Source organism: Papio anubis, chromosome 6, assembly GCF_008728515.1.
Source record: "Papio anubis isolate 15944 chromosome 6, Panubis1.0, whole genome shotgun sequence".
Classification (NCBI taxonomy): domain Eukaryota; kingdom Metazoa; phylum Chordata; class Mammalia; order Primates; family Cercopithecidae; genus Papio; species Papio anubis.
Window position 1 is genome coordinate 27,856,029 of NC_044981.1, and position 19,988 is coordinate 27,876,016.

At 39.8% G+C, this 19,988-nt stretch overlaps 2 protein-coding genes across 21 annotated transcripts in view; one reads left to right on the forward strand and one right to left on the reverse strand.

Moving 5' to 3' along the window:
- LOC103883559 overlaps window positions 1-19,988 on the reverse strand; it is an 87,636-nt gene that overhangs the window by 65,249 nt on the left and 2,399 nt on the right. The window contains exons 2-5 of one of the 18 annotated variants that reach the window (XR_001901655.1): window positions 16,234-16,271; window positions 16,010-16,066; window positions 9,102-9,161; window positions 6,361-7,296 (exon numbers count right to left, since the gene is read on the reverse strand). The exons of 1 other annotated variant lie outside the window; for it this stretch is intronic. Coding sequence is in view for 13 of the 17 variants with exons in the window: in XM_017957685.3 (XP_017813174.1) it covers window positions 4,608-4,734; window positions 16,010-16,066 (184 nt within the window). In the remaining 4 variants the exon portion in view is untranslated. 16 more of the 18 variants (XR_001901648.3, XM_017957685.3, XM_017957689.3 and 13 more) reach the window with 16 other exon arrangements.
- ZSCAN16 (zinc finger and SCAN domain containing 16) lies at window positions 8,627-14,021 on the forward strand. Of its 3 annotated transcripts, XM_017957680.3 has the most exons (4): window positions 8,627-8,742; window positions 9,474-9,868; window positions 10,730-10,868; window positions 13,368-14,021. In XM_017957680.3, exons 2-4 carry the CDS (start codon window positions 9,482-9,484, stop codon window positions 13,886-13,888), a joined length of 1,047 nt encoding a protein of 348 aa, XP_017813169.1. In that variant the 5' UTR covers window positions 8,627-8,742; window positions 9,474-9,481; the 3' UTR covers window positions 13,889-14,021. The 3 variants fall into 3 exon arrangements, with proteins under 3 accessions (XP_017813169.1, XP_031522857.1, XP_031522858.1); XM_031666997.1 differs by having other exon boundaries at window positions 8,627-9,868; XM_031666998.1 differs by having other exon boundaries at window positions 8,627-9,868; window positions 13,310-13,499.

The window sequence follows — 19,988 nt, forward strand, 5'->3', positions numbered from 1 at the left end:
GGGATCACTTGAGACCAGGAGTTCAAGACCAGCCTGGGCAACATAGAAAAATTACATATAACAAAAAATTACATACAACATACAAAAAATTTAAAAATTAGCTGGACATAGTGGTGCATGCCTGTAGTTCCAGCTACTCAGGAGTCTGAGGCAGGAGGACTGCTTGAGCTCAGGAGTTCAAGGCAGCAATGAGCTATAATTACACCACCATACTCCAGCATGAACAATAGAGCAAGACTCTGTCCCAGAAAAAAGGAAAGAAAATATATGTGAAGGCTGAAATGGGCAAGCACCTGCAGGCTTGCTAAACAAGGCTTTCTGATTCTCTGCCATTAGGCACATCACCTGATAAACTGGGACTCTGCAGGGGCTTATTCCATACTCTCAAAATGTCTCTAAAGCAAGTGGCTCAGGAAATCTAAAAATTCTATTAGACATATATTGGAGGTTTTAGCAATTACTACTGTTCTCTTTCCCCTTCCCTTTTTCTCCTCTTCTATTTGCTTTCTTTGAAGCTGGAGTAATAATCTTCTCTAGAGTGTGAAATTAGAACATCTGATCTACATAAAAAAGCCCTGTATTTTTTTAACTTGAAAAAATATTATAGCTTTTTACTTACTTACCCTAAAAGCATTGTGAAATACAAAAGCCATTTTGTAATATTAGAGTGAATTATTATTTATACAGGTAGGATGGTTCAGTGAGGGTAAAACAAGATTCATCATACAAATTCCCAGTAACCTTTCACATCTTAGAGAAGGCAAACAGTCCAAGTGGGCTGTATTTGGCCTGCACAGGCATTTCCTCCCAATGCAGTATTTTTAAAAATATTTAAAACTATTGCCATTATTTAAGAATCTGGAGATTTCACATAAAATCTAACTTTCCAGATACTTTTACAAAAATGCATGACGTGACTATATTAGACACCACATTCCCACATGGCAGCAGTTGACGAGCTGATTCATTCTACTCTCACCTAGAACACAAAGTACTAAAAATACTGCATTGGGTGGGGAAATGCCTGTGCAGGCCAAATACAGCCCATTTGGACTGTTTGCCATCTTTAAGATGTGAAAGGTTATTGGGAATTTGCGTGACGAATCTTGTTTTACCCTCACTGAACCATCCTACCTGTGTAAATAATAATTCATTCTAATAATTCATTCAAATTCATTCTACTCTCCAGCTGGACACGGTCCTCACTGCCACACAGCTTCTGTTGCTTTATACTGTCCTGTGGGGAAAAGAGAGATCAGCCTCTTACTGTGTCTATATAGAAAGAAGTAGACATTAAGAGACTCCATTTTGTTCTGTATTTGAGATGCTGTTAATCTGTGACCCTACCCCCAACCTTGACCTTGCAAGAGACATGTGCTGTGGTGACTCAAGGTTTAATGGATTTTGGGCTGCGCAGGATGTGTCTTTGTTAAACAAGTGCCTGAAGGCAGCTTGCTGGTTAAAAATCCTGCCTGTCCCTAGGCAATGAAACATCTCGGTGTAAAACCCGATTGTATGCTCTGTTTACTGAGATAGGAGAAAACCGCCTTACGGCATAAGGTGGGACTCGCTGGCGCAATGCTGCTAAAAGGTTTATGGAGATGTTTGCATATGCGTACCAAGGCACAGTATTTTCTTTTGAACTTATTCATGTCACAGAGATCTTTATCCATATGTCTTACTGCTAATTTTCTCCCTAAAATGATCCTATTGTCCTGCCACTCCCTTATCTTTAAGATGGTAAAGATAATTATCAATAAATACTAAGGGAACTCAGAGACTGGGCTGGCATGGGTTCTCTGTAAGCTGAGCACCGGTCCCCTGGGCCCACTTTTTCTTTCTCTATACTTTGTCTCTGTGTCTCATTTCTTTTCTCAAGTCTCTGGTTCCCCCTAAGGAGAAACATCCACAGGTGTGGAGGGGCAGGCCACCCCTTCACTGTCCCCTTCATTCACCCATTTAAACTGTGTGCCCTAAGGATTTCTTAGTGAGGTTTCAAGGACTGTAGATGCTTTACCACCCAAACAGCTTCACGTGATTTCATTAGTTTTATATATTAGCCTTCCAATTAAATTTTTCTATGAAGAATAGGTTTTCTGCTAACAAATCTGAAGATTTAGATTAAAAATTTTAAATATATTCTTTGATCACCTGAAGTTAGAGGAAAGCCACTTTGAAATTTTATTTGGATAGAATTTGTAGGTAATCTATGGGAAGTCAACTATAATAGCTTCTAGGAGACTCCTTAAAGACTAGTTCTTTGGGTAAGATAAAAAACACATGAAGGGGGTCAACATTAAGTGTAATAGTAAAAAAACACTGGGCCAAAAGCAGGTATTAAACTGAGGAGAGAATCATTTACATTTGAAGTATTTAGTATTAGGAGCAGTTGTGGGAAAAACGGTAGAATGGGGCCAAAGTGGGAAAATGGAGAGGTAGGGGGAAAAAAGCAGCGAAGAATAAGGGAAGGATGGGAATAAACTCTATAAGCAAAGGAAAGTGAAGAGAAATTAGGAGGGGGGAAGGGAAAAAGTGGTTAAAAAGGACAAGGACATGACAAAAACAAACTAAAAAGAGGAAATGGAAGCCAAGCTAGTGAAAGTATAGTAGGGGAGAACGCAGCAACCTTTAGAGAAATGTGAGATGGAAGCTGAAGGTCTCTGGAGGTAGGAGTACTTTATGTTCTTTTTATCACTGACTTCAGAGTAATAATCAACCTTTTATTTCCAAGCCATGTAAGCCAAATGCCTTATATGAAGGATCCTAACCCAAATCTAAATGTACTACTATTCCTTGAGGGCCACTCAGGATCCTTGCCCTGTGTTAGTCTCTGAGTGTTGACACAGGATACCTCTCCTGTCTACCACTCTAGGCCCCAGTTTGTTGAATCCTGCTCAGCCTAGATGCCACTTCAGCAAAAAAGGTTCTCCTGAGGAGCAAAAATATATGCTTGGCTTCTCCAGAGGCATCCAGAGTGCTCCTTTGTGGGAAGAAGTTTGTCTATTCCCCCTCTCCACCCTGCAACAGTATTTTCTGAGATAATAATACTCATTCTGAATTAAATAAATGATACATGCAAAAGGAAAAGCCCTTATAAAGTATAGCAATAGTAGCTGCCATTTGTTGAGCACTTACTGTGGTTCAGACATTGTACCAAGCACCTTATATATTTAATGTAAACTTTCCAATTCTTCTTTTAGGTTCTATATATTTTCTTAAACAATGTATAGACAAATTATTCTTATGAAAAGTTTATAATAAAATGACAAGTTTTTATTACATTAAAATGTCAAGTAGCGGGCCAGGCATGGTGTCTCACACCTGTAATCCCAGCACTTTGGGAGGCTGAGGCGGGTGGATCACAAGGTCAAGAGATTGTACCATCCTGGCCAACATGGTGAAACCCTGTCTCTACTAAAAATTCAAAAATTAGCTGGGCATGGTGGTGTGCGCCTATAGTCCCAGCTACTCGGGAGGCTGAGGGAGGAGAATCACTTGAGCCTGGGAGGAAGAGGCTGCAGTGAGCTGAGGTAGCGCCACTGCACTCCAGCCTTGGGAAAGAGCGAGACTCCATCTCAAAAAAAAGAAAAGTCAAGCAGCATAGCCGTGCTTGTGTTCTTTTCATCACTGAATATATTACATAATATAATCACAACTATGTAAAATATTTAAAATATTAAAAATTGAAAGGAAATTACAACAAACTCAACTGTATTTAGGTAATTAGGTAATTAGATTTCCCCTTTTTTCTTCCAATTTCTGTATATTCCAAATGGAAAAGTTAGAAAGAATTCATCACACACATGTAAATGCTTTTGAAAAATTAAAATGCTACAGAATTATCTGAGTCCAGAGATTATTCTTTCATAACATTTTCAATTATTGTCTTTAGGGTAGGGTTAGTTTATTTAGATTTGTCCACTTCTCAAATGAATTTTGGAACTAATATTTTTTGCCAGAAAATCACTAATTTCATTGAGATTTTCAAAAATGTTAGCAGGCTATTTTCCTCTGCTATTTGTGATTTATAATGTTTAAATGTTTTCTCTCAATTGGATTTACCATAGGCTTGTTAACAAAGATTTTATTTTTGTATTTATTTATTAATGTCACTATTTTTCTATTTTCTATTTTCTAATCAATTTTCTTCTGCTTTTACTTTATTTTTTTCTAGCTTTTTCCTTGGGGGCAGGGGAGGCTTTCTCCTTTTTGTAATTCCTTGAGTTGGATGCTTAGTTCATTTATTTTCTTTCTCTTTTCTATAACGAAAGCAAGTGAGAATATACATCTACCAAGTACTGTTATTTTTTAAATAGTCCACTGTGGGGATTTGTGTGTGGCAGGGGTGAGAAGGTTGGGGCTTTCTGTTTTTGTAGTTTTGGAAGATACAGGGGCAGGAGAGGAAGGTCCTGCTTGTCATATACCAGACTGTATACTTAGACTAATGAAGACGTGAGAGAGGCTTTATCCTAGTACAGGAAGAATACACCTAAGCTGAGGATAGAGCCAGGATTTTAACAAGATCTGCAACAATGATTGGAATCCTCCTTTTGTCTGGTGTTCAGCCACTCACGTTACCACAGCAGGTGCTCCAAGGTGCTAGCCAGTTAATTCTCCGAAGTTGGATGATGAGCCAGGGGCATATTTGAATATTCTGGGCTATTTAGGAAGTTCAGGAAGGTTGACCTGTGGCAGGTGTCATCCAGAAAGCAGGCTGGGCTTGTGCTTAAAAAGCTGATGAGATAATTTAATTCAGTAAGATATTTAAAATAAAGAGAGCAAAACATACTGATAATACACTGTGCACTAAAGGGGAAGCAGGAAATTACTAAGCATTGTCTGGATTTTTTATCTGTTCAGTTGCCTATGAGGGACATGTTATGTCACAGTCAAGGGAAAAAGGGACTTTGGCTTTTGATCATGTACTTCTAATGGAAAGAAATGCAGGGGTTATACTTTTTCTAAAATTTTCTTTCCAGAGTGGAGAGTGTTCTAAAGTTTATTTGAAAATTATTTATATCTACACTTTCTAAATGTTTCACACAAATTTATTTGCTCACTTATATTTACTGTTTAAAAGCACAGGGAATTTGAATCTGATTTTCATCTTAAAGGAATTATACCCTTTTACAAGGCATAATTCCTTTAAGATGAAAGGTATATATCTACAAAAGGTATATATCTACGGAAGGATATACATTTCACCAAAAAAAAAAAATTGTCAAACTAGATGCTGGGGACATTTATTCTCTTTAATAAATTTATGTGAATTCATTACTTATCTTTGACTTGTCAAGCAAAGAATTTCAGAGGAGGAAAATAGATATTGATGAAATTCTCCATCAATTTGTAGGTTGTGGAGAATAAATAGGGTTTTAAGAACAATTATCTTTTCCCATTTCCCAGTAGCAAATCTTCATAAGAAATTGAAATATTCCAGAAATATACAATGTATAAAATGCAAATTCTCCTTAAGATTACCCCCAACTGATACTCACGGTGAATTTTATTTATTTATTTATTTTATTTATTTATTTATTTTACTTTATTTTGTTTTTCTTGAGACAGAGTCTCACTCCGTCACCAGGCTGGAGTGCGTTGGCATGATCTCCGCTTACTGCAACTTCCACCTCCTGGGTTCAAGTGATTCTCCTGCCTAAGCCTCCTGAGTAGCTGGGACTATCAGGCACATGCCACCATGCCCAGCTAATTTTTGTATTCTCAGTAGAGACGGGGTTTCACCATGTTGGCCAGGATGGTCTCGATCTCTTGACCTCGTGATCTGCCTGCCTTGGCCTCCCAAAGTGCTAGGATTACAGGTGTGAGCCACCGTGCCTGGCCAACATTTTTAAGATAATAATTTTCACAAAAACAATCATACCATATCTTTTGTAACTTTTTATTTTACTCAATATACCTTTGGCATCTCTTAGTTTCTAAAAACTGGGTGGTATTTTAATGAATAGACATATAGAAATTTAAATTCCAAATATTAGGCATTCGAGTTTCCCAATTTAAATAAACAGTGCTTCTTTGTACATATGTTCAAACATTTAAGTAAGCATTTCTATATAGATAAATCCAGGAAGCTAAGTTTTGAATCAAGGGGTATGGACAACTTCTCACCTTCTAAATAAGTCTTACCTTCTAAAAATGTACAACTAAGTATGCCCGTATATCCATACACTTCCTAACACTGAATATTATAAATTGTTTGTCTTTAGCAATCTGAAAGATTTTTAAACATCTTTCTTGTTTTATTTAAATTCTTATTAGTGAATCTTTTCATATTCATTATTCTTAGTTTTGTGTTCTATAAATGTCATCTGAGTTCGTGTGAAGAGTCCACCAGGCTTTGTGTGAGCAACAAGGCTGTTTATTTCACTTGGGTGCAAGTGGGCTGAGTCCAAAAGGAGAGTCAGCAAAGGGAGATAGGGATGGGGCAGTGTTACAGGATTTGGGTAGGTAGTGGGAAATTACAGTTAAACGTGGTTATCTCTTGTGGGCAGGGGCGGGGGTCACAAGGTGCAGGGTGGGGAGATCATGAGACTCATTGTCGGGGGTGGGGGGAATGTCATAAGGTCGATTGATTAGTTGGGGTGGGGCAGGAACAAATCACAATGGTGGAATGTCATCTTTTGTGGTTCTGCAGTTGCTCCAGGTCATCTGGATGTATACTTGCTGGTCACAGGGGTTATGATGGCTTTGTATCATATTGTCAGAGGCCTGACAATAAATGCATGCAGGTTAAGTACTTTGTCTATTTTTCTATTGGCTTGTTCATATTTTTATTTTTTGGTAAGATAAAAGGTCTTTGTATATAAGGAAAATCAGCTGTGTCTTTTAGATGTGTGGCATATTTTACTTTTAATTTATATTTTATTTTTACTTTTTTCATTCAAATATTTTAATTTTACAAGACCAGTTTCATTTATCTTTTCCTCCATGGCCTTTTCAGTTTTATGTCTTTAGGGTTTTGCGTTATTCTTAAAAAGCCCCTTCCCAGTCCAGTTTTCCAACCTGCCTCCCTGCTTCTGCCCTTGCCCAACCCCTTCACATTCAAGTCTACTGTTAACATAGCAGCCAAAATAATAATTTCAATACCCAAGTTTAATCATGTTACTTCTCTACTCAGAAATCTCGAATGAGCCATGCTGTGTAGCTCACACCTGTAGTTCCAGCTAGTCAGGAGGCTGAGGCAAGAGGATCACTTGAGCCCAGGAGTTTCAGGCTGCAGTGAGCTATGATCACACCACTCACTGCACTCCAGTCTGGGTGACAGAATGAGACCCATCACTTAAAAAAAGGAAAAGGAAAGAAAAGATAAAAGAAAATAAACTTTCAGTAGCTTAGCATTTTATCATTTTAGAGTAAAAATACCCTTGCACTCACCGAAGGTTCTCACTCTCTCTCCACCCAATGCTCTTTTGCTTACTCAGCTCCAGAAAAACAAGTATCCTTCCTTTGCCCAAATTACTTAAAACACACCTCACTCCAGGCTTTTGCATTTGTTATCCCTCTCCCTGAAACATCTTTATCCCTGATGGCCCATTCCCTCAGCTCCCTCAATCTTTGCTCAAATGTCAATTTACTAGTCAGGTCCTCCATGAATATCCTATTTAAACTGTATCACTTCATTCTCACCCCAAATTCCCTATTTCCTTTATTTTCTCCTTAGCACTAATATTCACCATCTATACACTATTTTTTTTTGGTTTATTGCCTGCCTTGCCACCACACACACACACACACACGATTATAAATTCCATGAAAGAAAGGGCATTGTTTTGCTCAAAATTAGTTCCAGCTTCCACAATAGTGCCTGGCATAGTAGGTAAATCAATATTTGCGGAACAAACGGGAAGAGGGAGGAAAAAACTAAGAGCATTTTTCAACCATCAGTTTAGCAAAGATCAAAATATTTTATAACACTGTGTTGACAAGTATAGGTAAATAAGAATATTGCTAGTAGATTCTATGATTGGTGATTTGGCATTAACAAAAGTACAAATTTCCCTCTTCTATGCTGTAGTAACTCCCTTTCTAGAAATGCAGACTATGGATATATCCTTACACATGAAAAATGTGAGTTCACGGTAAGTTATTGCAGCAATGTTTGAAAAAGAAAAATTGGAAACAACCTCATGACCACCAATGGGGTAGTTTATTAATATATTACGGCACATAATACACAGTTGAATACTGTGCAGTTGTTTAAAAAGACCAAGATCAAGGAAACAGTTATGTACAGTCTTTACCAAGACCACTTGGTAAAAAGAAAAATAAGAAAGTTACAGAAATGCTACTCTTTATGCAGAGGGGAAAAAGCGCAGACAATCTATAACGGTGTAATGTATCTATGGAAGGATATACAAGTCACGAAAAATACTGTCAAACTAGACGCTGGGGGACATTTACTCTTTTTAATAAATGTATGTGAATGCATTACTTATCCATACTACTTATTTAATAATTAAACCGTAAAACATTTTTAAAAAGTAGAAATAAGACTTGCTCGCAGGCCCCGCAATCCCATCAATACGAGGTGTAGAACCCCGGTCCTCCACTGCCTAGGGCTGAGGCGGCAAGCCCTAAAGCTGCCACAGAGGCGAAGCTTCCTAGAGCGGCCCGGAAGTGCCCGGCTGAAGCGGCCGGGCGCTGATTGGTGTCTTTGAGTCTAGTCTTTGTTCGGGGCTGTCCAAAGGACGCTAGCTATTGCACCTGTTCCTCCCTGTGCGTAAGGTGAGTGTCTCCCGGCTCCCAGGTGGAGAAAAGGGGACAAGGCGCAGCTGTGGTCAGCAGCAACACTCTCCCCACACCTCCCTGTCGCGGGCAGAGTGTAATACTCCTCTCCCTCCCTCCGTCCCCCAACAGATCTACGGGAGAGGAGTTGGCCCGACCTTCTGGGAGAGGACGGGTGGAAGGGGGACACTGGTTGCGGGTTCCTTTGCAGAGGCATCTGATTCCCTTCCAGGGTTGGCACACATATCCTATAACCAGTGAATCCTGGGGACACAAATGGCCCATGCATCTCATAGTAACAGAATGAAGAGCCTTTTAACAAAGCAGTTAATAATACTTGGTGTTTATTTAGTGCTTACTAGTGCCTGCTGCCATGCCAGAGACATTGCATACGTTCTCATGTAATCTGTGTATCAACCCTGTAACACACATGAGAATTGTACATGAGGATCTGTAGTTCTAGTCCAAATAAATAACTTCCTCTAAGTTACACAATAGAGCACAGATTCAAACCATGTCCCTGCATCACTGTTTATTGTTTTGTTTTGTTGTTTTCAGCTTCCTATAAGACTGTTTTCTCTGATTGACTTCTGGTGGCTTGGCTTTATTATGATGTGTTTATGTTCACAGCAATTTTTGTAATTTCTCTATGGTAACAACTTTTTATGCCTTAGGAGTGTCTCTGAGGCAGGATTCTAAGAGATTCTCTTTGACTCAATCTCTCCTGACAGAGCCCAGAATGACCACAGCCCTGGAACCTGAGGAACGAAAAGGACTTCCGATAATTAAGGCAGAAGACCATTACTGGGGACAGGATTCCAGCTCACCAAAGTGCAGTCCTCACAGGAGGGAACTCTGTAGACAGCACTTCAGGAAGCTCTGCTATCAGGATGCACCTGGACCCCGTGAAGCTCTTACCCAGCTGTGGGAGCTCTGCCGTCAGTGGTTGAGGCCAGAATGCCACACCAAGGAGCAGATTTTAGACCTGCTGGTGCTAGAACAGTTCCTGAGCATTCTTCCTAAAGACCTGCAAGCATGGGTGCAGGCACACCATCCAGAGACTGGAGAGGAGGCAGTGACTGTGCTGGAGGATCTGGAGAGAGAGCTTGATGAACCTGGAAAGCAGGTGTGAAGGGGCAGTCATCTGGCTGTGAGTGATAAGGGCATATGGACGGAGCCAAAGCAAAAGGCATATGAAAAAACATCTCAAAATATTTATACTCTAAAGAACAAAGCATAGGAAAGGACCTGACTACCTATGTCAAATAATTAAAGTGTGGCTGGGTAAAGAGAAAAGAGTCACTAGACTGATTCTATGCCTGTTTGGAAGGCTAAGATCAATGGGAAGTTACCAAAAGGCAATCAGGTATTAGAGGAAAAGAAATAATTTTCTGCCATTCATAGATACCCATAAATAAAATAGGCTACCCCATAAGAAACTCCCTTTCCATATAGGTATTCAAGCGGAGATTCAAGTAGATGTCAAGGATATTGCAGAATAGACCTGTCCAACAGAAATGTAATGAAAGCTGTATATGTATTTAAATTTTCTAGTAGCCACATTAAAAAAACAAAAACAGGTGAAATATATTTTTAACCCACGATATTTATCTCATTTATACTAGCCATATTTTAAGTACTCAGTGACCACATTTTGCTAGTGACTACCATATCAGACAGAATGGTTATAGAAGAAATGCTCCCATTTGCTGGAAGTTGGGCTAGATGATTTTTAAGCTACCTTCCAAATCCCAGTGCTCTGATCCTGGACTTCTGCAGATCAATGAAAGAAGAGACACTGAATTTTACTCTCTAGTGTCCTGAATTGTAGAGATTAGCCTCTGTTCCTTTTCCTAGCCATTATTGCCATTTACAATGAAATGAGAATTTGTCCCCCCTTCCTATGTCCCTGGCAGATGTTTCATTTGATTATCTGAAGTTACTTAAGTTTCCATAAAGTTCACCTTACACACTTTATTTTCCCTAGGTCCCAGGCAATTCAGAGAGACAGGACATACTCATGGACAAGTTGGCCCCCTTGGGAAGGCCATATGAATCACTGACTGTCCAGCTTCATCCCAAGAAGACCCAACTGGAGCAGGAAGCTGGGAAACCACAAAGGAATGGTAAGCAGGAACAGCTCTAAGTATATGAGGGAAGAGGTGCTTCCTTAGGTGAGAGGAGAACTTTCTCCTTTTAAAGATTCCCTGCTTGTCCTCCACCTCACTGTGGATAATTTTCTCCTGTTATTACCCTTGCTCCATGATAGAGTTATATTTTAGTTTCTCACTGGACAAAAAAAGCTGTTATTTGGCCCAAGGGATGAGGATGGAGTTTATTTAATATCCTTATAATTCTGTTGTTATCTAATGATTCTAGTTCCAAATCTCCCTAAATTTCCATTTTGAGACAGGAGAACTTATGGCACCCTGTATTGGTCAGCGAGGCCTGCCATACAAAATATCATAGACTTATGGGTGGCTTAACAATAGAAATTTATTTTCTCACAGTTCTGGAGGCTGGAAGTCCAAGAAGAAGATGCTTACAGGGTTAGTTTCTAGTGAGGCTTCTCTCCTGGGCTTGCAGACTTCTTGCTGTGTCTTCACATGGCCTTTCTCTGTACACACACACTCCTGGTGTCTCTTCCCCTTGTAAGGACACTAGTACTACTGGATTAGGGTCCTACCCTTATGAATTCATTCAACCTTAATTACTTCATTAAAGGCCCTATCACCATATACAGTAATGTTTGAAAGGGGTTAGGGCTTCAATGTGTGAATTTGTGGAGGAAGACAAGTCAATCCATAACACATTCCCATGATGAAAGAAGTAGGGAAAAGAGACAATGATCAGTCAGTACAGCAAAGTTTCTTGTTTTTATCTGCATGTCAAATTAACTGGGTTTGGTCCCCCATCCCAGCTCCCTAATTACAAACGAGGGTGTCTAGTGTATCCCCCAGGCTACATTAAAAAGCAGGTGAATTTTAAATTCCAGTTTGTCCAAACCCTACCTTTTTCAGTGCTTACCGCCCTTTCTCTAGAGGCTCTCATGTCTAATAATGCCTCTCCGGGTAGTTCCTTATACTCCAGCCTATTTTGTATTCTTACTACTTAAGTTTTACCAATATAGTTCTCCCATTTTGTAGGATCCCTACCCAATGATTTGTCTAATCTGAAAGATTATTTTGAGTGAAGATGTTCCTAGCTGCTATCTGGAAAGGATGACATTTAATTATATGTAACATAAAGAAGCCTTTAAGTGCTTTAACTCTAGGAGTGGAGTACTGGTTACTGTTTGACTTTAGAAGTGAGATTGAGAACCTCCTATCTGTTCTTTTTTATTTTTATTTTATTTTATTTTATTTTAGAAGAGAGGTCTCACTATGTTTCCTAGGCTTGTCTCAAACTCCTGGGCTCAAGTGATCCTCCCACCTTAGTTTCCCAAGTGCTAGGATTACAAGCGTGAGCCACTGTGCCTAGCTCAACCCATCTTTTGATTCATTCATCTTTCATTGAGCATTTACTAAGTAGCAGCTGTATGCCAGGCACTATACTAAATGTAAGGAATCCAAAGGTAAGACACTTACATTACTTCTCTTCAAGAAGCAGGAGAGTGAGCACTTACAATAGCATAATAATTACTGTACTAGAGATACACTGTGAACTGCAAAGAGGATAGCTATCCCTAAGGTGCACCTGCAAAAGTATCACAGAGTAGGCTTGCTTGAGCTGAGAAGGTCATGTGGGAACTGAAAGGGGGTGACATTTTAGGCAAAGAAACAGAGAAAAAAAATAGCATCAGAGAATAATATTCTAAGAATAGCAACTGCTCTGAGTTTGATTCTGATAAGGAGTCACCTGTGGGAGGGAAAATCAGCAATCTGTGTTTTAATAAACCATCCAGCTGATTCTGATGCACAGTAAGGTTAGAAACCACTAAGCTAGGATTTAGACAGGAGGCGATAACAGCAAGAACATCAGTTTCAGGAAAAAAATATTTTATCCAGCATATACACTGACTATCCATTGTCATTTCCTATTCCTTTTCATTCCTCTGTTTACCCTGACCTGCATGTTGTCACCCTGCTTCCAGCTAATTATTATCCTTCAAACACACGCCTCTCCTTGGATGGTTCCTATTCACTATATTCCTCTCAGACCCCAAATCCTATTATCCTCTCCATTCACTTTTACTTGATTTTACTTGCCACCTATGTTTCAGGCCCCTGCATGTTTCTCCCAAACTTTTACCTCCATCCCCATCTCTGTTCTCCAGTCTCTCTAATTATCCTTGGCATATCTATAGTCCTCTCATTTATCCTTCTTCCCTTATACAGTATTGCTAGCTTATCTCTTGAGCTCTATTTTTGCCTTTTCTTCTTAATCTACTCTCAAACAACTTCTTCTGCTGATATCTTCCTTCTTAATTTCTTCCCTCCATTGTGACTCTGTGCTATGATGATACCAAAAATAAGATGGTACCAAATATTTGATATGTGTGTTGTTATGTTGACTTCTCATTATTTTATAACACATTTATAACATTTACATGTTCTTTCTTCCATAGGCTGTTTGCTTCTGAAACATACAATAGGACCCGTTTGTGTACTGTTTGTTTGTTACAGGTGATAAAACTAGGACTAAGAATGAAGAGTTGTTCCAGAAGGAAGATATGCCCAAAGACAAGGAATTCCTTGGGGAGATAAATGACAGACTGAACAAAGATACTCCTCAGCATCCTAAGTCCAAAGATATTATGGAAAATGAGGGCAGATCAGAATGGCAACAGAGGGAAAGAAGACGATATAAATGTGATGAATGTGGGAAAAGTTTCAGTCATAGCTCAGACCTTAGTAAACACAGGAGAACTCACACTGGAGAGAAGCCCTATAAATGTGACGAGTGTGGAAAAGCCTTCATTCAGCGCTCACATCTCATTGGACATCATAGAGTACACACTGGAGTAAAACCCTATAAATGTAAAGAATGTGGGAAAGATTTCAGTGGGCGCACAGGTCTTATTCAACATCAGAGAATCCACACAGGTGAAAAACCCTATGAATGTGATGAGTGTGGAAGACCTTTCCGAGTAAGTTCAGCTCTTATTAGACATCAAAGAATTCATACAGCAAATAAACTCTACTAATATAGTAGTGATATCAAAAGTTCTTTAGACACTCAGGCCTAACTAGTTATCAGAGAATCTAATTTAGAAACCTTGAGTTTCCTCAGTGTGGTCAAAGCTTCAGTCATCATTAAATTTCTCTGGCACCAAAGAATCTACCTGAGTAAAATGTCCTTTTATTTCAAATTAGTTCAGTTTTGAGGGGGAATCAAGAATTCTTTCAGAAAGCTTTGTCCACTGACAACACTGCTCACCTGCAGTCCAAGATCAATGGTTCCTGGATGAAAGACAGTGAATTAATTCTGTCTCTGCTCTAGATCCTTTTAGTTGACCATTCACTGTCTGACTTTAGGCAAGACATACAGTTTTTCTCTGCCTTCATTTCCCCTTCTGTACAGATGATAATGGAAGCTCACCAGGTATGTTTTGACAAGTTAAAACAGATGAAAACTACTTTTGAGATTAAGATATAAAACAATGCTAATTATTTGTTTTCCATCATTACTCATATAATATCCTAAATATCCCTTTTTTATCTTAAAATGGGGAGTATGATTATTTTTTGGAAATTTTTGTTTGCCAGTGATAAAGAATAAGCCATCAGAAGACAAGGCCAGCCTGGTCAACACAGCGAGACCCCACCTCTACAGAAACTTAAGAAAAATTAGCCAGGCATGGTGGCACACACCTGTAGTCCCACACAACTATTTAGGAGGCTGAGGTGGGAAGATCACTTGAACCCAGGAGTTCAAGGCTGTAGTGAGACGTGATTGCACCATTGCACTCCAGCCTAGGCAACAGCAAGACCTTATCTCAAAAAGAAGAAAAAAAGGAGGCTGAGGAAAACAAAATGGAGGAGAAGGCAGTCTGTGATCATTAGGAGTTGCTGGGGAGAGGAAAGGATCTATAACTAGATAAATAACTTCTTTTCTGGATTTCAGGTTATTTTAAACTGAGGGAGATAGGAAGGGGTTGATCTAACTTGGTCCAGTTTGTCCAGATGGGTGGCCACTACTCACATTAACTCAAATAAAATGGAAAATTCAGTTCCTCATATTTCAAGTGCTCATAGCTACATGTTAGTGGCCACTATATTGGATAGCACAGATATACACTTTTTTTGTCTTTTTTTCACCCAGGCTGGAGTGATCCTCTGTTCACTGCAAGCTCCACCTCCCGGGTTCAAGCGATTCTCCTACCTCAGCCTCCTGAGTAGCTGAGATTACAGGCATGCACCACCATGCCTGGCTAATTTTTGTATTTTTAGCAGGATTTTGCCATGTTGGCCAGGCTGGTCTCAAACTCAAGTGATCTGCCCACCTTAGCCTCCCAAAGTGCTGGGATTAAAGATGTGAGCCACCACACCTGGCCACATCACTAATTTGAGAATCTTATACCATGACAGGAATTGTGGCCGAAGGCCTTGCACATTCAAATTCACACCACCAATCAAACTGCCAAGAGCAGAACTCTGGTTCTTTGCTTAGTTCTAGGAATAATGATCACCAAAACAATCAGGAAAGAAGTGATCTAATCTCTTCAAATCTCTTGTTTTCAATTAAGAGATTTCAATTGAAGATATCTATTAAGAACACCTGCTTTATCGTTGTGTTTAAGATCAGGAAAACTACAAGAATCATTTTTATGTCTACAACTATAGGAACATGAATCTTTAAAAAATAATAATAATAAAGAGTTTAGCCTCATTGTCCAGGCTGGAGTACAGTGGCACAATCATACCTCACTGCAGCCTGGAACTCCTGGGCTCCAGCGATCCTCCCACCTCAGCCTTCCGAGTAGCTGGGACTACAAGCACACACCACCGTGTCTGGGTATTTTGTTTGTTTTAGAGATAGGGTCTGACTATGTTACTCAGGCTAGTATCGAATTCATGGCCTCAAACAATCCTCCCATCCTCCTCCCAAAGTGCTGGATATTACAGGCATGAACCACCATGCCCCGCCAAGAAAATGAATCTTGAGGTATTTCTCATAATGCCCTAAACATAAACTGAGCTTTTATGTCCCTTTAACATAATGGTCCTTTAAAAAAAATGTATATTTACTTTGAATATCTTACATCAACACATTTTTTAATGTCAGGTTTCACACGAATACTTGTTTTGTGACTTACTATAATTACCTGAGCAATATTTCAAAGAATTTGAAACAGTCAAAGAAAGGATTTTCTTTAATGGTCCTGAAAAGTAAAGTATGAAATATTTAATATTAGTATTAGAAACATCCTTATTTTAAAAATAAAGTTAGGTGCTTTCTGAATAATGGCTTTTCCCCTTTTACCTTTAATCTTTCTGAGAAACACTACAATGCTTAGAAAGTGTTCAGATCTTTAAAGGGGAAACTCACGTTTCTGATCTTATCCTTCCTTGAATTTAGGGAGGCTTCTGCAATGGTAAGAAAGATGATTTTGGCTACCCCAAGAGTAGATTTCCTAAAATTGGTAAACACATGACAGACTGATTTTCCTTTATCCTCTGTATCAGCAGTCCCCAACCTTTCTGGAACCAGGGACTGGTCTCGTGAAAGACAATTTTTCCAGGGACAGGGAAGTGGGTGTGGTTTCATTTATCATTAGATTCTCATAAGGAAAGTGCAACCTAGATCCCTCGCATGTGCAGTTCACGATAGGGTTTGCGACCCTGTGAGAATCTAATCCCACTGCTCATCTGACAGGAGGTAGAGCTCAGCTTTGCTTGCTCATTGGCCCCTCACCTCCTTATTTCCTGGCCATGGCGGGGACGTGGGGACTTCTGCTATATATGACAGAACATTCCATTCAGCTAGTAGTTTTGAATACGTATTATGTACAAAGAGCTGTTCTAGTCTTAGAGTTCTGCACCCTTAAAGGCTGAGCGAAGAGCAGTCTGGAGCAGTACAACCATTCTACCCTTTTTAGATTTTTTTTTTTTTTTTTTTGAGACGGAGTCTCGCTCTGTCTCCCAGGCTGGAGTGCAGTGGCCGGATCTCAGCTCACTGCAAGCTCCGCCTCCTGGATCCACGCCATTCTCCTGCCTCAGCCTCCTGAGTAGCTGGGACTACAGGCGCCCGCCACCTCACCCGGCTAGTTTTTTTTTTTTTTTGTATTTTTTAGTAGAGACGGGGTTTCACCGTGTTAGCCAGGATGGTCTCGATCTCCTGACCTCATGATCCACCCGTCTCGGCCTCCCAAAGTGCTGTGATTACAGGCTTGAGCCACCGCGCCCGGCCCCTTTTTAGATTTTATGTTGATTCCAAATTGCCACCACAGTGCCCACCACAGGTTTGGTCTAATGTTAATCAGAAGGGTAACGGTAAGAGTCAGGGAGGGACAGAAAGACATGGGGCCAGAGACAGCCTAGCATGATGTAGGTAAGAGAAGAACAGTCAGTGGGATCTAGGATAATTGCAGGCAAAAGGCAAAAGAGGCATGAGGTCAAAGGAAATCGAAGTAGTTGCTGGTACTATGGAGACGCAGGCAGTGTCTTAGTAAGCATGTAGAAACCCACAGAAGAAACGGGTGGGAGTGCAACCAGTTGGAAATAACACAGCTCAATCAAGCCACATTTCTTGGAAGAGGAGGTGTAATATTTTGGACACTGTATCAGTTCTAGAAGAGAGCCATCCTGAATGGACAGCACCTGGTCTGGAAAAAAAAAAAAAAAAAAAAAAAAACCCTGAACATCAAAAGCAGTTCCTCAGAGAGTTGTGTCGAAAGCAAATGTGTTGTTGTTCTTCATATCTTTCTGGAGGGTTTTTTTTTTTTCCTGGGGGAGGAGTCAAGAATTTATATTTTGTAGTTTCATGGACTAACAAGACAGTAATTACAACAGACAGCTATAGGGATTATGGGGGACAGCTCTCTCAGACACAGATAGGATGGTAGTGAACTGGCAGTTCTAAGTGAGGGTGTCAACAGGTATGAATGGAACAAATAGATGAGTGTTGAGGGAGGGTCTATAGGAGGTGTCAGTGGGTATTGATGAAAAGGGGGAAAATGAGGAGAAAGGGATGAAAAGAGAATAATTTTAAAAGGAGGGCAAAGGCATAGGGAGAGGAACAACTATAAAACAAGGGATGGAGATAGGAAAGATAGACAAGTGATTCTAATACATTGGCATCAATCATTGTTGGAGACAGTGGATCATCTGATACAAGCCATATAAAGGTAAAAAGACTAGCTCCTGATCCCAAGTGCTTTGAGTCTTATGTGTACAGCACACACTGTATTAGCTTTATTAAATGGTCTACATTCTTATCCTGAGGATGAAATTATTTTATTATAGTCTCATCACAAAATCCATCAACAGTGGAAACAAATGGAAACGGAAATGCTTCAAAACAACCTGTTTTTCCCATCATAATATTACAAGGGAGTTAGGCTGAGGTTTTAAAAGAGTAGGTATCTCAGTCTTTCTTACTCAGATCCTCTAGAGCAAGGTTTCTCAACCTTGAGAAACTATTTCTATTGACATTCTGGGCCAGACAATTGTTTGATGTCAGGGGCTGTCCTCTGCACTGTAGTATGTTTAGCAGTATCCCTGGCCTCTACCCACTAGATGTTACTAGTACTTCCACTTGTGATATCCAAAAATGTCTCCAGGCAATTTGGTGGGCAGGCTGAGTGAGGCAAATGTCCCCTGAGAGGCAAAATCACCCCTAGTTGAGAACCCCTGAACTACAGGAAAATAATCAGATTTCTATGACTGTTCCACATCATATACAATAAAATTCTACTTAGAAATGCTACATGTGGCCGGGCGCGGTGGCTCACACCTGTAATCCCAACACTTTGGGAGGCCGAGGTGGGTGGATCATCTGAGGTTGGGAGTTCCAGACCACCCTGACCATCATGGAGAAACCTTGTCTCTACTAAAAATACAAAATTAGCTGGGCGTGGTGGCACATGCCTGTAATCCCAGCTACTCAGGAGGCTGAGGCAGGAGAATGGTTTGAACCCGGGAGGCAGAGGTTGCAGTGAGCCGAGATCATCGTGCCATTGCACCCCAGCCTGGGCAACAACAGCAGAAACAAAAGGAAGGGAAAGGGGAAGGGAAAGGGAAAGGAGGGAAAGAAGGAAATGAAAGAGAGGAGGGAAAGAAAGGAGGGAAAGGAAGGAAAGAGAAGAAAGAAATGCTACATGTGACCAGCACTACTGGACCCTTTTCCTACCCCAGAAAATTATTCCCAACATACCTAAAATCAGTGCAGCAATGATGCTAAAAAGTAGTCTACTTTAGAAAGCCTTACCTTATTTACTAGTGAGGACTAGTAATGTGACTTCAGTGTGACTTGCATAAAGAGCTTACACTGCATTTTTGCAGACCTTCCCCTTCCCTCCTTGCCACACTTCTGGTGCAATTTTCTTCTTTGCCCCTTGACCCAAACATGAACATGGACATTTTATCCCTGATCTAAATCTGTACTGTCCAGTGTAGTAGCCACGAAGTACATTCGGCTCTGCAACTGAGGAACTAAATTTATAATTTTAATTAAACTTTAAAACTCATAATTCACTAGGTAACTTTTAAGTATGTTTGAAATAATTTGGATTTGTGAATCTATTTTTTCCATTTTAAATTTTATGTAATCTCAGTATAAATTATTTATGAAAATGTAATATGTGAATTGAGATGCCCAATAAGTATAAACACACTGGCTTTCAAAAAATGGAATACAGGATATTAATAATTTTTATAATGATTAGATGCTGATATAGTAATATTTTGGATATGATGGTTTAAACTAAAGATTTCACCTGCCTTTTTGCATTTTAATATGGCTATTAATAAGAAAGTTTTAAATTACATAGGTGAATCCTATTATCTTCCTATTTATTAGACAGAACTGACCTTCAGTTCTGCAGAAGACCATTCCACACAAAGGAGAGAGGTAATGCAAAGTCTCTGATTAGGAATGAATTTGGTGTGTTACAGGAACTGAAAAAGGTCACGTGTTGAAAGCACTGGATTAAGGGGAAGGTCACACAAGATTAGGTTAGAGAGGTGAGCAGGGGCCGGGATGTGTATTCTAAACGTGATGGGGAACTACTAGAAGGGAGGAACATAATCCAATGTTTGTTTTTAAAAGATCATTCTGGCTCCTTAAAGAGGCAAGAATGAGAA

Coding starts and splice junctions, on each gene's coding strand:
- ZSCAN16 (XM_031666997.1), top strand. CDS start 9,392: ATGGTAACAACTTTTTATGCCTTAGGAGTGTCTCTGAGGCAGGATTCT. Junction 9,869..10,729: donor TTGATGAACCTGGAAAGCAG/GTGTGAAGGGGC, acceptor TATTTTCCCTAG/GTCCCAGGCAATTCAGAGAG. Junction 10,869..13,367: donor TGGGAAACCACAAAGGAATG/GTAAGCAGGAAC, acceptor TGTTTGTTACAG/GTGATAAAACTAGGACTAAG.